At 35.2% G+C, this 13,209-nt stretch overlaps 1 protein-coding gene across 1 annotated transcript; it reads right to left on the reverse strand.

Moving 5' to 3' along the window:
* LOC109363640 (transcriptional corepressor LEUNIG_HOMOLOG-like) lies at positions 5,677 to 12,110 on the reverse strand. Its single transcript, XM_019609894.1, has 18 exons — positions 12,073 to 12,110; positions 11,842 to 11,939; positions 11,422 to 11,534; positions 11,059 to 11,348; positions 10,873 to 10,948; positions 10,648 to 10,756; positions 10,471 to 10,520; positions 10,209 to 10,272; positions 9,505 to 9,564; positions 9,298 to 9,350; positions 9,062 to 9,196; positions 8,344 to 8,488; positions 8,155 to 8,264; positions 7,745 to 7,894; positions 7,457 to 7,612; positions 7,257 to 7,373; positions 6,753 to 6,953; positions 5,677 to 5,925 (listed from the first exon to the last, which is right to left on the reverse strand). Exons 1-18 carry the CDS (start codon positions 12,108 to 12,110, stop codon positions 5,782 to 5,784), a joined length of 2,109 nt encoding a protein of 702 aa, XP_019465439.1. The 3' UTR covers positions 5,677 to 5,781.

Genomic DNA, 13,209 nt, shown 5'->3' on the forward strand with positions numbered 1-13,209 from the left:
GATACTATATCAATGGGAGGAAACAAGTACTTTGTATCTTTTGTTGATGAGTATAGTAGGAAGATGTGGGTGTACTTGCTCAAAACCAAGGGAGAAGTCTTTGGAGTGTTTAAAGTCTTCAAGGTCATGGCAGAAAAGCAATCAGGGAAGCATATCAAGGTGTTTAGAACAGATGGAGGTGGTGAGTTCTGTTCAAATGAGATGGAGAATTTCTGCTCAACTCATGGAATTCTACATGAAGTTACAGCTCCCTATACACCACAGCACAATGGAGTTGTTGAGAGAAGAAACAGAACCATTATCAACATGGTTAGAAGTATGTTAAAGGAGAAGAAATTGCCTCATCATTTCTGGGGTGAAGCAGTTATGACTGTTGCTTATGTGTTAAACCTGTGTCCAACAAAGAAGCTTGGATCTCAAGTACCTGAAGAAGTGTGGTCAGGACAGAAACCATCAGTTCAACACCTCAGAGTTTTTGGTTGTTTGTGTCACAAGCACATACCAGATCAGAAAAGGAGAAAGCTGGATGATAAGAGTGAAACCATGATCTTCCTAGGATACAGCTCAACTGGTGCATATAAGCTGTACAATCCTAGAACAAAGAAGGTAGAGTTCAGTAGAGATGTGTTGTTTGAGGAGCATTTGGCATGGAAACCAGAAGTTGTCATTGATCAATCAGTAACCAGAATTGATATGGAACCAGAACAGGCTACACTTGAGTTAACTAATGCAGAGGAATTGACAACTGATGAATTAGTCTCATCAAGCCAGTCTCAAACAGAACAAACTCAAAGACCAAGCAGAAGCAGAACTAGACCAACAAGACTGAATGATTTTGAACTCTTTCAGGACTCTGAGTTTGATAGTGAAGGAGAAATAATTCATTTAGCCTTACTTGCTGATGCAGATCCAATTTGTTTTGAAGAAGCATTAGAAGATGAAACTTGGATGCAGGCCATGAGAGAAGAATTAGCATCAATTGAGAGGAATGACACTTGGGAATTGGTAGATCTTCCAGAAAACAAAACTCCTATTTCTGTCAGATGGGTGTACAAAGTAAAGCTCAATCCAAATGGATCCATTTCAAGACACAAAGCCAGGCTAGTTGTGAGGGGATTTATGCAGAAGGAAGGATTGGACTACTCTGAAGTCTTTGCACCAGTGGCAAGACTAGAAACTGTGAGGCTAGTCATAGCCTTGGCAAGTTGGAAAGGATGGGATCTATGGCAACTTGATGTCAAGTCTGCCTTCCTAAATGGACCATTAAAAGAGAAAGTCTACATTACTCAACCTCCTGGTTTTGAACTCAAAGAAAACAGAAATTCAAACAAAGTATTCAAGCTCAAGAAGGCTCTATATGGCTTGAAACAAGCACCTAGAGCTTGGAACAAAAGGATTGATGCCTTCCTAACTAAAATTGGCTTCATCAAGTGTTCTGTTGAGTATGGTGTCTACATAAAGAAATGTGATGATAATGATATGATAATCATATGTCTTTATGTAGATGATTTGCTCATCACTGGAAGCAACAAAGCTGAGATTGCAGCAGTAAAGAAAAGCCTAAGCAATGAGTTTGAAATGTCTGATCTTGGCAGACTAGCATATTTCTTAGGCATTGAATTTGTGCAACATCATGATGGTATCTTTATGCACCAGAAGAAGTACATACTGGAAGTGCTTGAGAGGTTCAATCTCCTTAAATGCAACTCTGCAGACACACCAGTTGAGGCAAACCTGAAGCTTGGAGCTTGTGATGAAGAAGCTAAGGTTGATGGCACGATTTTCAGGCAATTGGTTGGGTGTTTGAGGTTTTTGTGTCACAGCAGGCCTGAAATCTCTTTTGGTGTAGGATTGGTAAGTAGGTACATGAGCTCACCTAGGCACTCTCATCTAATTGCAGCAAAGAGAATTCTCAGATACTTGAAGGGAACTCTTGATCATGGTGTTCTGTTTCCTTACAAGAAATCTGAGACAATGCAGAATGGTATGCACCTGGAGGCTTACACAGATTCTGATTGGTGTGGGGATCAAGTGGATCGAAGGAGCACAATGGGTTATATCTTCTTCTTAGGTAAAGCACCTATCTCTTGGTCATCTAAGAAGCAAGATGTAGTGGCACTATCAACATGTGAAGCAGAGTACATAGCAGCCTGCAGTGGAGCCTGTCAAGGTGTGTGGATTCAAGCATTGATGAAGGAATTAAGCCTGAGTAATGGTGAGGCAATGGAGTTAAAAGTAGATAACCAATCTGCTATTAACCTTGCCAAAAATCCAGTATTTCATGGCAGATCCAAACACATTGAAACAAAATTTCACTATCTAAGAGATCAAGTTGCAAAAGGTAAAATCAAGCTACAACATTGTGCCACAGATTTGCAAATAGCTGATGTTCTAACCAAACCACTCAAGACTGCACGGTTCAGAACATTAAGAGACAAGATGAATGTTAAGGCTTGGTGATAAAGAATTCAAGCTTAGTGAAGAAGAAGAAATTTGAAAGCTTGATAAGGAACAATAATTGTTGTGATTTTATGTAGTTGTAAAGGTTGATTCATTCTTTCTTTGTTTCTGTTTTTTGTTAACTTTTGGATTAAGGGAGGATGTTAAAATCAGTGTAATTCAAAAGTTAGGTAATCTAGTTACAGAAGTTTCCATATCAGGAAAGTCAGTTAGTTGGTTAGTTGGAAAGCTTGCTATATATAGTAAGTTTGGTGTTTTGATTTTCATTAACTCAATATACAAAGAAGCACATTCATTCTACTCATCCATCTCTTCCTTTCTTCTTAATTCTTCTCTAATATTCCCCTCTCATATTCCCAATACTATAGATTCCATATCCATTTCAGTGAAACATGTTGTAGTGATGATTGGTGGTCTTGTGGTGAAAGAGAGACAAGTGGTGAGCAACTAGCACTTCTAGGGTTCTTCAAGAGGAAAAGATGAAGAATGAAAAATGAAAAGAGAACATGGGTTCCAAACTTTTAAGGAGTAAGAAATGAAAAATAATGTACTCTTACTTAATTGAGTCATAAAAAATATTATTCACATTTTTCATTCAAAATTTATTTAACCCAAAACTTGAAGTGATAGTCTATAAATCCTAACATTTTAATTCAACCCACTAGAGTTATAAAAATGGTTCCATTTGGATTTAGTGGATCAAATTCATGATTAGGGTCAAATTGCATTTACTACTCAAGATTAAATAATATAGATAACTAAATTACTATGTGTTAGATATTTACGGAATGACAAGTGCACCGTATCGTCTAAGTAATAAAATCCGGTAAAATATCGTGATATCGCCCTCATGAAACAAACTAGATTTTTACTAATTCCTACAAGAATGAATTGAGTGTATATTTACAATGGTGTTTTTATAAAATTTTGTGTTTAATTGTAAAAACTCATAAATTGAACGAAAAACAAGTAAAATAAATCGGGATCGAAATGCATTGTTCTTTCCCAATGACATTCATGGATTCAATTCCAAGTGAATTGTGAAGTTACTGATTCAGATACACCTATCATTCAAATCATTCACATCAATCCATTGAGTGTAAAATTCTTAGATAATTGCTCAAATACCAATTCCTTGGATATTTGACCAAATAACTAGCATTACGTTCCATGTAAAAGCAATGATGTATGAAGAAAGATGATCTAGGTTCGGTGTCAAGTTTAACTTCTCAATTAAACTTGAACCCAAGAACTAGAAATTAATAGCAAATTAAATTCATGCATTAAGAACGAGATTAACTTCCCAAAATCAAATAACAATTACAATGGAATCGAATCCAAGAGTACAAATGTTAGAAGATTACATTTCGAATCCATCAGCAAGATCTAATCACTCCTTCTCGCTACACTCGAATCATGAAATTATACAAGGAATAATATGAAGTAAAATCGTTTCCACGATTTCTATCCTAATCTCCTTGTGTTTCTCTCTATTTTTGTGTTGAATATCTTCTGAAAAGTGATTAGGATCCCTTTCCGACTTCTGAAACCGCCAATATCAGTTCCAACTTCCACACCCTCGCCCAAGCTAGAGATTCTCGCTTGGACGAGTAAATAACAGGATTTCAGACTTGAGCACCTCGCTTGAGCGAGGCATCCCTCGCTTGGGTGAGGATCAGGCAGGACATCATGGATTTTTTTGCTCCACTTGTCGCTTGGGTGACAGTTCCTCGCTTGGGCGAGGGACAACAATGATTTCTGGTGATTTTTCTCCTATTTGTGGCTTGGGCGACCCTCTCCTCGTTTGGGCGAGGCTTGCGGTGTTCAGAAGTACCAATCTTCTACTTTTTCTCCTTTTTTTCATAAATCTTATCCTGAAACAACATAAACACATAAATTTTCCTACACAGAACAAGATTACTAAGTTATCAGGAATCTTACACAATTACAGCATAAATATGCATTAAGTGCCCCAAAAATATATGAATTTCCTTAACAATTTGGCACTTAACACTATGTACATGTAAAATACACACAAGTTCTAGCTCATATATAACACAGGAGAAAATTTAAGAGCATGTGTTTGAAATAGAAGAGGGGAAAAATCAAGTTGTTGACACAAATAACTAGTCTTTGATAATTTGGAAATAAAGTTTTTCAATCTTATTGTAGTATGAGAGAAAATAAATTTAAATATTTGAATAAGAAATAATCCTAACTAATTAGAAATATGATATATACTTTCATTCTAAAAGATTCATATTCCTTAAAAGTTCCCATTAATGGACCTTGAATGTACTAAGAATTTCTAGGACATTGATCTAAACTTTAGCTAGAATCACTAATTATTTAATTTTCTAAACACAAACTAACCAAAATTTAATTTGAATTTTAAAATTTTGACCAACATGGGCATATTAAAAAGTTTGTATGACATCAATATCTTCAACAAAAAATCTACTATGACCAATTATGTTATTGAACAGAAAATAAAAACATTGGGTTTAAGCTTAATAGACTTTAAATATTAATTACTCACTAGACTTACTTTAGGATAACCTTTCTTTGAAACACTTTGGTAGTGTTCTTAGATTGTATCGTAATTAAAATAAGAAATCAGAGCGTCATTTTCTTATTCTTTTTGTGAAGAAAAAAGATAGTAGACTAACTGATATTTGTATCAATTAATGAAAAAGCCCAATACAAAAAAGACGCACATTGAGTTTTTAAAGAAATTCAAATCGTTTTTCATTGTGAAATACCTATTATTATATATTTCATGGGTAAAGTCAAAGAGTGTGAACTATACAAGTTAACAATAACATTGAAAAAATGAAGGAACTTTGGTGTTCTCCTTGCACCTAGCAATAGCATGAACCATAACTCTATTATTATAATGTTCTCCTTGAACTAAATTGATTTGACAAACTTGTAGAGCTAGGTTTGGTTTTAACTCTTTCTTTCTTAACTTATCTAACTAACTCAGTCCAATTCGAAATTAATTACGGTTTGGATTGGATTTGAGATAGAAAACAAAGTAAACTCGATCTAATTCAACTCAATCTCTATCGATTGGGTTGAATAGACTTTTAAGCCGAGTCATATCCAATCTAACCGATGCTCAGAAATGTCACCAATCAAATATCATATATATTAAGCTCCAATAACAATAATATCTCAAAAATGGGAAAATCCTCACCCCAAGAAGTGTAGTTTTTGTATCCCTCCTTCTATAGCCATTACCTAATGTTAATAAAATGAGTCACAATAGCAAAACATGCTAAGATTACTACATATGTTGTTCTACATTTATAATCCAAATTATTTCCACAACTTAACAAAGCCATCATGGCTTGCAGATGCAACAATTCCAGTGACAGAAGAATGAACCAAAGAAGATATTATATCCTTGTGTGCAAGAATTGGTAATGTTCTGTTCTTATCTATGTTCCACAGCTCTAAGTGCTGCAAAAATAACAAAACTATATTAGAAACATATCCACACTTACAATACTTGTTCAACATATTTGTCACATTTTAATATATAATGTTGAAAGTGAATGCATGAAAAGGGTCATTGAACCAATTAAGGTTATGGAAAAGTAGACACATACCAATGTTGCATAATGTAAAAATGACAAGTTGTTTGTTAGGCGCCAAAATGATCATAAATTCTCGATCGATTTTGTGGCATTTTAACTCTTTACTCAACCCAGATTGTTGATTTTATGTTCTTAAATGATAAAAACTTGACCAACAAGGCGTTGACCTAGTAATGTTAGGTCCCGCTAGATCCGTAGAAAAACCAAAAGGTTAAAGGTTCAATTCTTGAAAGCGACATTTGTTGGGAGGAGTAAGCAAACACCCTGAAAGGAATTAGTTCTTTACCTAAAAAGGTAAGGGAATATCCTTGATAGTCCCAAAAAATGATAAAAACTTGTTAATTGGCCAAATATCATCTTTGAAGTGTTTGTGTAGTCTTAAACCGAAGGAATGACTAAAAAACTAAGTTTTCGGGCAAAGTTCAACCAGAACAACGCAGGAACATATTTGTCACATTTTAATAAACAATATTGGAAGTGAATGCATGAAAAGGGTCATTGAACTAATCAAATTTATGAAAAGTAAGGATGCAAAGACACACCAATGTTGCATAATGTAAAAATGAGAAGTTCTTCAACTTCCAATATAGCATGAATATATGTTTAACTTTATATGAAAATGAGTTCTAAGTATATAACCAAACAATTCAACATGAAAAATAACAATAGTTAATGAACAAAAAAGCTTACTGAATTCCCTCCAATCACCAAAATAGTTGAATTTCTTGGATGAAAAGCACAGGAATGAAACTGATTCTCACTGGTGCTGCTGTACTCTCGAACGCATTCTCCGGAGGCCAGTGACCAAATCTTCACCAAATTAGGACTCATAGATGCCAAGGTATTTCCATTTGCATCCCAGCAAATGTAGCTTACTGCTTCAGGATGACCCTATAAAGAAAAAATGATTCAACTACAAAATCAATCCAAGACAGAAACTTCGAAATAAAAAACATTGCCTTGTTGCATAAGTTAACCAATCTTTAGTTCCACCAACAAATGCTAGTGTCTCTATGTGATTTCTGATTCAGCTTGTTAGTTTCTTTTTATGTATATTCTATAAAATGTGAAGGGCATCATGAAAAATTATAAGAAAGCAAAGGGATAATGGAACAAATTCATTTTTTTGGTATTTGTTTAAGAGAGGTTATATTATAGCATGGATAAGAAAGCATGCATGGCTATAGATGATACCTGGAGTGAGTAAATGTATGTGCCGGTTTCAGCATCGAAAATCGATACTCCGTTATCATAAGCTGCTGCTAGTACCTGTCCTACTCCAGGCTGAAACCTCACCATTGCATTACCTCCCTGAAACAATAATTGTATAAAACATTAGGGAGATTTGATAAAATGTTCAAGGAGGAAATGATAGTTATGTTTACTTGAGCAACCTTAAAGGTATTGATGAAGGAGGATGTAGTAATGTTCCAGTACTGAATTTCATTTTTACTGTCCGAGACGCAGAGAATATCAGTTTGCTTCGGGTGGAAATCGACTGACATAACAGCAGAACTGTGCACATTATATTGTTCCAGACAATATCTTGGCTGCATTGAAGGAAAAAGAGTTAATGAAAATTTGTATAATATAATTGGAAAAAGGTGAATGAATGTTTCAAGTTTTGAACATAAGATGTACAAGTTACATAATTTATAGTCAAACTAGGAAAAGTCTATTACATTAGCTGCATCCCATAACCGCACACAATTATCCATACAGGATGTCACGAACACGGTAGAATTCGGTCTAAAGCGGACATCTGAAATAACCCATTTGTGTTCCTCTGGAGTGCTTTCTGTCTTCAAAGTGTCCATATTCCATAGGACAACCTAATACATTACCCCACAAAAAGTAGCATAAAATTGTTAGTATTTATAGGTCGTATGTAACGAAAAACCGAAGGGGGGACCGCAACATTGATTACATTCACAACCAAGTAAAAGAATATTACAATAGTCCATAGTGTATGTAATATTTGACAGAAGAGCACAACTCTAGAATGAGATTATTAGTGAGAACATGAAATTACTTGTGCCACAAGATTTAAATCCGAAATGATGCCAAATGAAGATGCTTAGGTTCAAAATACCTTCTTGTCATGTCCAGCACTGGCAAGAAACTTTTCATCTGAAGAAAAGTCACAGCAAGTAACTTTGCTGTTTGTCATTCTTATGCATTTAAATTCAGTAAAGGTGAAACCTGAAATTGCATTATGTAATCAATCATACTTTTTCATTATAATTTACAAATGCAGAAGAGATACATCAATAAATATTACCTTTTGAAGCCTCTTCCTTTTGCTTAGGTAGAGTTTGGTTTATTGTTCCATAGTCTTTTCCATCATCTCCTCCTCCGTCGTCCGGCTGAAGGGACCTGATGTTATCGCCTTTAGCACCAACTTGTTCATACTGTTCCATGTTCTCCTGCATAATGAAATGATAGTGCCACATACACAGAATAGTTTGTTCAGCTTATAAGCTCAGTACCATAGTCACTTGACATATGGTTCTTTTTGGTACGAGTACGAGAATATAGTACGTGGTACATTATACTATCAAATACTAGTATGTTAGGAGTATACTTAATTGATACGTCCAGTATACTCTTTATACTTATATCAATACCATTAACTTAGTTGATACGTTACCCTGTCCGTGCACAACCGTTTCTAATATTTCCTTCTTGTTTGTTGTAACTCATTCATATAGGTGACTGTGCATCGACAATTACTCTTTTTTTGTTCGTTCTTTAACTTAAAACGTAGGTGAAAATATGGTTTGTTCCTTATAGAGAACCAATTCACAAAAGAACCACGAATTGGTATGCAAGAACCAATTCGCGGTTCTACCAAACTGAGAGAATTGTGTTTCAACAGTTAGTACGCGATACAGGTCAACAACCAACATAACTGACTTACAAACTAAAGCAAATCAAATATGCATGGAGCATGATTTATAAGATCATATACACAAACTAAAACTATTAACCAAACCTACCATCAAATTTGAAGATGATGCAACTCCTCCTGTTCCATATGTACCATCCATCATCATGCTTTTTCCCACATTGTTCCAACCAATAGTGCTATTGGCAGCTTCAGGACAAGAAGGGTGTTGTCTTTTTCTGTCATTCTGATGGCAAAGCAGAAATGGTATGTTAGTTAGCTTCGAAGTAAATATGAGAAAGGGAAGTAAAGAATTGTAGAGAATGAAAAGATAAAGTCGTTGCGAACGAATCTAATAGCAGCAGCAGCATAGTCATGCTTCTCATATCCCTCATGTCTTCCTTTATCCAAACAGAAGAATATAAAAACAGAACAAAAAAGGCGTAACGGTGTAGGATTGACACTTAGTACTATTTCCGTCTTGTTACATTCGAAACAAAGAACAAAAGAAGAAAAGGCGAAAGTTAAAAACAAAAAGTGGACACTAAGGACAACCTGCTGCAATTGCTCCTGCAGTTGAGGTAATGAATGTTGTGTCTGGATCATATTCATCTGCTATTATTATAGACAAAAAAAAGTTAAGGTTGAACTTAGAGAGTATATTCTGATACAATTTGTGTCATGAAAGAAAAAGAAAATTAAACCTTTCTTTTCCAACTAGAAGAATTTGTATTTTACACTAACTTAGAAAAAGAACAATTTGTATATGATGCAATTTTTATATTCCAAAGTTTTGTAGGTTCTCATGTATATATCATCAAGGTCTAGGAGGGGCTTTCAGCATGAAATTTATCAACTTTTAGTGTTGAGAGTTTTAGAGAAACCAGACTTAACAGGCCTGGATTGATGTCTTAGGTGTCTTTCAAGAGATTTTTGGAATGTCAAGAGATTAGTATCGATTTTGTGCCGTATTTCTTGAAACTTCAAATGTATTTTATGAATTCTCGACTTCAGAATCAGAAGTTTTTCAATCAAATAAGTTCAGTTTGTAGTAGGTAGTTCACAGAATATGGCAGAACAAAATTTCTTATGATAGTTCTCACAATCCAAGATCATAAAAGATATCCGTACACTCGAACAAATGCTAGATAAAGCATTGATTGTATATATGATGCCCAATGAATTTTACGCTATTAGCCATGTTAATATTAATAATTGATTTTTGAATATTTTAAATGCTGGCCTAATCTCGCGTGAACTCGACTGCACTAGGGTCCAGGCAGACTGAACATTCTCTGCACTTCGGCTAATTTGTGCCTGAGCCTGTGACAAGATCTGTTGCCATTGCGAATCCGGAAATTGGTTTTGGTTTTATAAATTAGGATTCTGAACATGTACACCTAAACTAGGTGTTAGTTGATCAATTCCCTTTAAAAAGGTGATAGGCCATATTCCACATTCAAGGAGTTTAACATATTTTACGAAAAAAACAACATTGATGAAATGTAACATTCAACTTACAGTGAGAGGCATGCCCATTACTGGAACACTTGTATTTCCTTGATAAAAACCTGAAAGATTATTACAGAACAACAATCATTAGAGTGATTTCACTCTGTCTAGTATCCATAGAATTTTAGACCATGAAATGAAGAAAGTTAATGCAAAATAGCATAAAGGTGGTCACGGATCGAATACCTGCATTGCTTAGCCCAGAGTTTACTTGTAACATTGTTTGTTCAAAAACTGATGGCTCCATAGGCATAGCCATTGGAGTGACTCCCGAGTTAAGTTCTCGTTCGATGTCCTATAAACGTAACGTATCAGGTTGCTTATCATTTTATCGGGGAGATATAGAAAGAATTCAAAATAATAGAAAAAGCACATGAAATGGCAAACTCAAATCATGGTTAAAGTAGGTACATCAGTCCACAAAGTCGGTGTCTGAATTCGCTGCGGCGAACTAGAAACATGTCTTGAGTGATCACCAATCAGACGGCTGAAGCAGCAAATATACGATAATATATTAGTATTCCAATCCATGATATAAAGATTAAGTTCATAATAATACTTCTAGCCCAAAGTTACTATAGAGCTAAGCAAATTTACCTGTAATGAGTTGTTGCTGATTTGGGAAAGGCCATTTTATAGGTATGCATAGGAGTTAAAGATGCCTCTGAACCCATTGAATTGAGTTGTTTCATTCGTTCTTCGAACATTTCCGTCGCTGACACACTTGCTTCGGGAGGCCCCATCACTACCTTAGAGTTCATGGCATTTAAGGAACCACCTAGTACAGAATGATCACTATCTCTTTGCTGTAACTGTGCACTGTCCTTCTGCATTACTAGCAATTGTTGCATTTGAAGTCGATGTTCTCTCGCCTTCGCTATCTGAGCCTACAAAAATGCAAATCACTAAGTACCAGTTTGCTATAAATATAAGACACAGCTATGGAATACGAAAAAAAACCTCGATGTAAGCTGAGGCAGACTCGGAGCATTGTTTTTGCATCTTTGTGAGGGATAAGTCCCAAAAGACAGACCACCACTCATAAAGAAATCCATCCGGCGCATCCTTCATTGCTGTGAAAGATCAAACAACACAACTCACATATTTAACGTAACTATTAGAAAAATCGGGCTTAACCGTATCACACAAGCTAGCCGATAGGGGGAGGATTATCGAAGTCATTATAAACGGCTTATTGGCTCGTATACAACACACATTTGAGGGCTTAACTGTAGGACTTTGACACTTAACAATAACCAAGTGTGGCCTTAAGCACATATACTATGTAAAGTTATAGATAATTCCTCTAGAATTTGAATTTTCGACTATAAATTTGTAAATAAAAGATGGATTCTTTTAAGAATAAGCAACAATCTATACCTGGTTTATGAACAGGAAGGTTTGCTTCAGTCATAAAAGATTGTGCTGAGGCATGTAAATTATTTTTCACAAGATAATCATGAATATAGAAGTCAAGCCTAAAACATAATAAAACCAAGAATGTGACATGTTTCTTACAATATAATAAATCAAGAGGAGATGCAAAATTAGATAAGAAATATAGAAACAGAAACTGAAAGAAAGAAGCTTAGGTTTTGCCATGTTACACACATTTTGTCAGCATCCCATTCACCAGAATCTTCAGCCATAGTAGAAAAACCCAGTTTCCAAAAGACTTATTGTCTTCTCTGCAAATAAGGAACACATGGTTTTAGAAGCTTTTACACATTACACATAAGAATCGCCCCGGAATTCAGATAAGGGTCTATTTCCGAGTTGGTTACTGGAGAGCAATGGAGGGAAAGGAAAGGCTTCAGAGCCATGAATTACACTTGCGAGATGACTCTCAAGTCTTCCGTTTCCCTTCTTTCGCCTCTAAAAACCAACTCGGAAACAAGGCCTTAAAGATTTGTCAATTGAACCTTCATAATCATTTTCAAAACAGAAAGAAATTTTCTTGAGTGAAACTTCTATAGGCACTGCCTTTATGGACCCAACCTGTGATCATACAAGTTTCACACATTTTGTAAAATCCAAAACAACTTTTTCTTTCTCAATCACACCTTTTAAAGGCCATGGCTAATTGAACATTCAAAATTCTTCTGTTTTTGGTGTGCACTTTCACAATAACATCATGTGATTAAAACTTTCACAACTAATTGAACTTTCACAATTCTTGGTATAATATCATGTGATTAGAACTTTCTCAACCACTAAAAAACAGCGACACAGTGTACGAGACTCTCAGCTGCTGACATCGTGGGAAAGTACATGTATCATCTTAACATGTACCAAAAGATTGGTGTGGTTTCATTTTATTTATTGGGTGTCTCCTCCATATGATTATATCAAAACTTAATATTTATGGATCAATTTTAGGGGTTGATGGATTTAGAAACTGCATGGTTATTTTTCACCATGCAGACAAGACTTGTATTAATTGCAACCTGGGTGTTTGACTAAGGTTGTTGTGGATATGGAATCCAAGGTGGCCATGGATCTTGTTCAAGGTTTATGTCACTCATTGTTCCATTACTATTCTTTGTTTAGGAGGATTTTCATCTTTTCAGAATGGCCTTAAAGGGTTGGGATCTTCTCTTCAGTACTGAATAGTTCAGTATGACCCTGATTCTAACATGTGACATACCAAAAAAATCTAAGAATGCATATTTTTTATTTTTTTTATGGCCTAGATAATGGAGAATCCAATACAGGAGAGGAGCCTATACAATTGTTGTTCTAAGGTTG

The sequence above is a fragment of the Lupinus angustifolius genome, chromosome LG13, assembly GCF_001865875.1.
Source record: "Lupinus angustifolius cultivar Tanjil chromosome LG13, LupAngTanjil_v1.0, whole genome shotgun sequence".
NCBI lineage: Eukaryota > Viridiplantae > Streptophyta > Magnoliopsida > Fabales > Fabaceae > Lupinus > Lupinus angustifolius.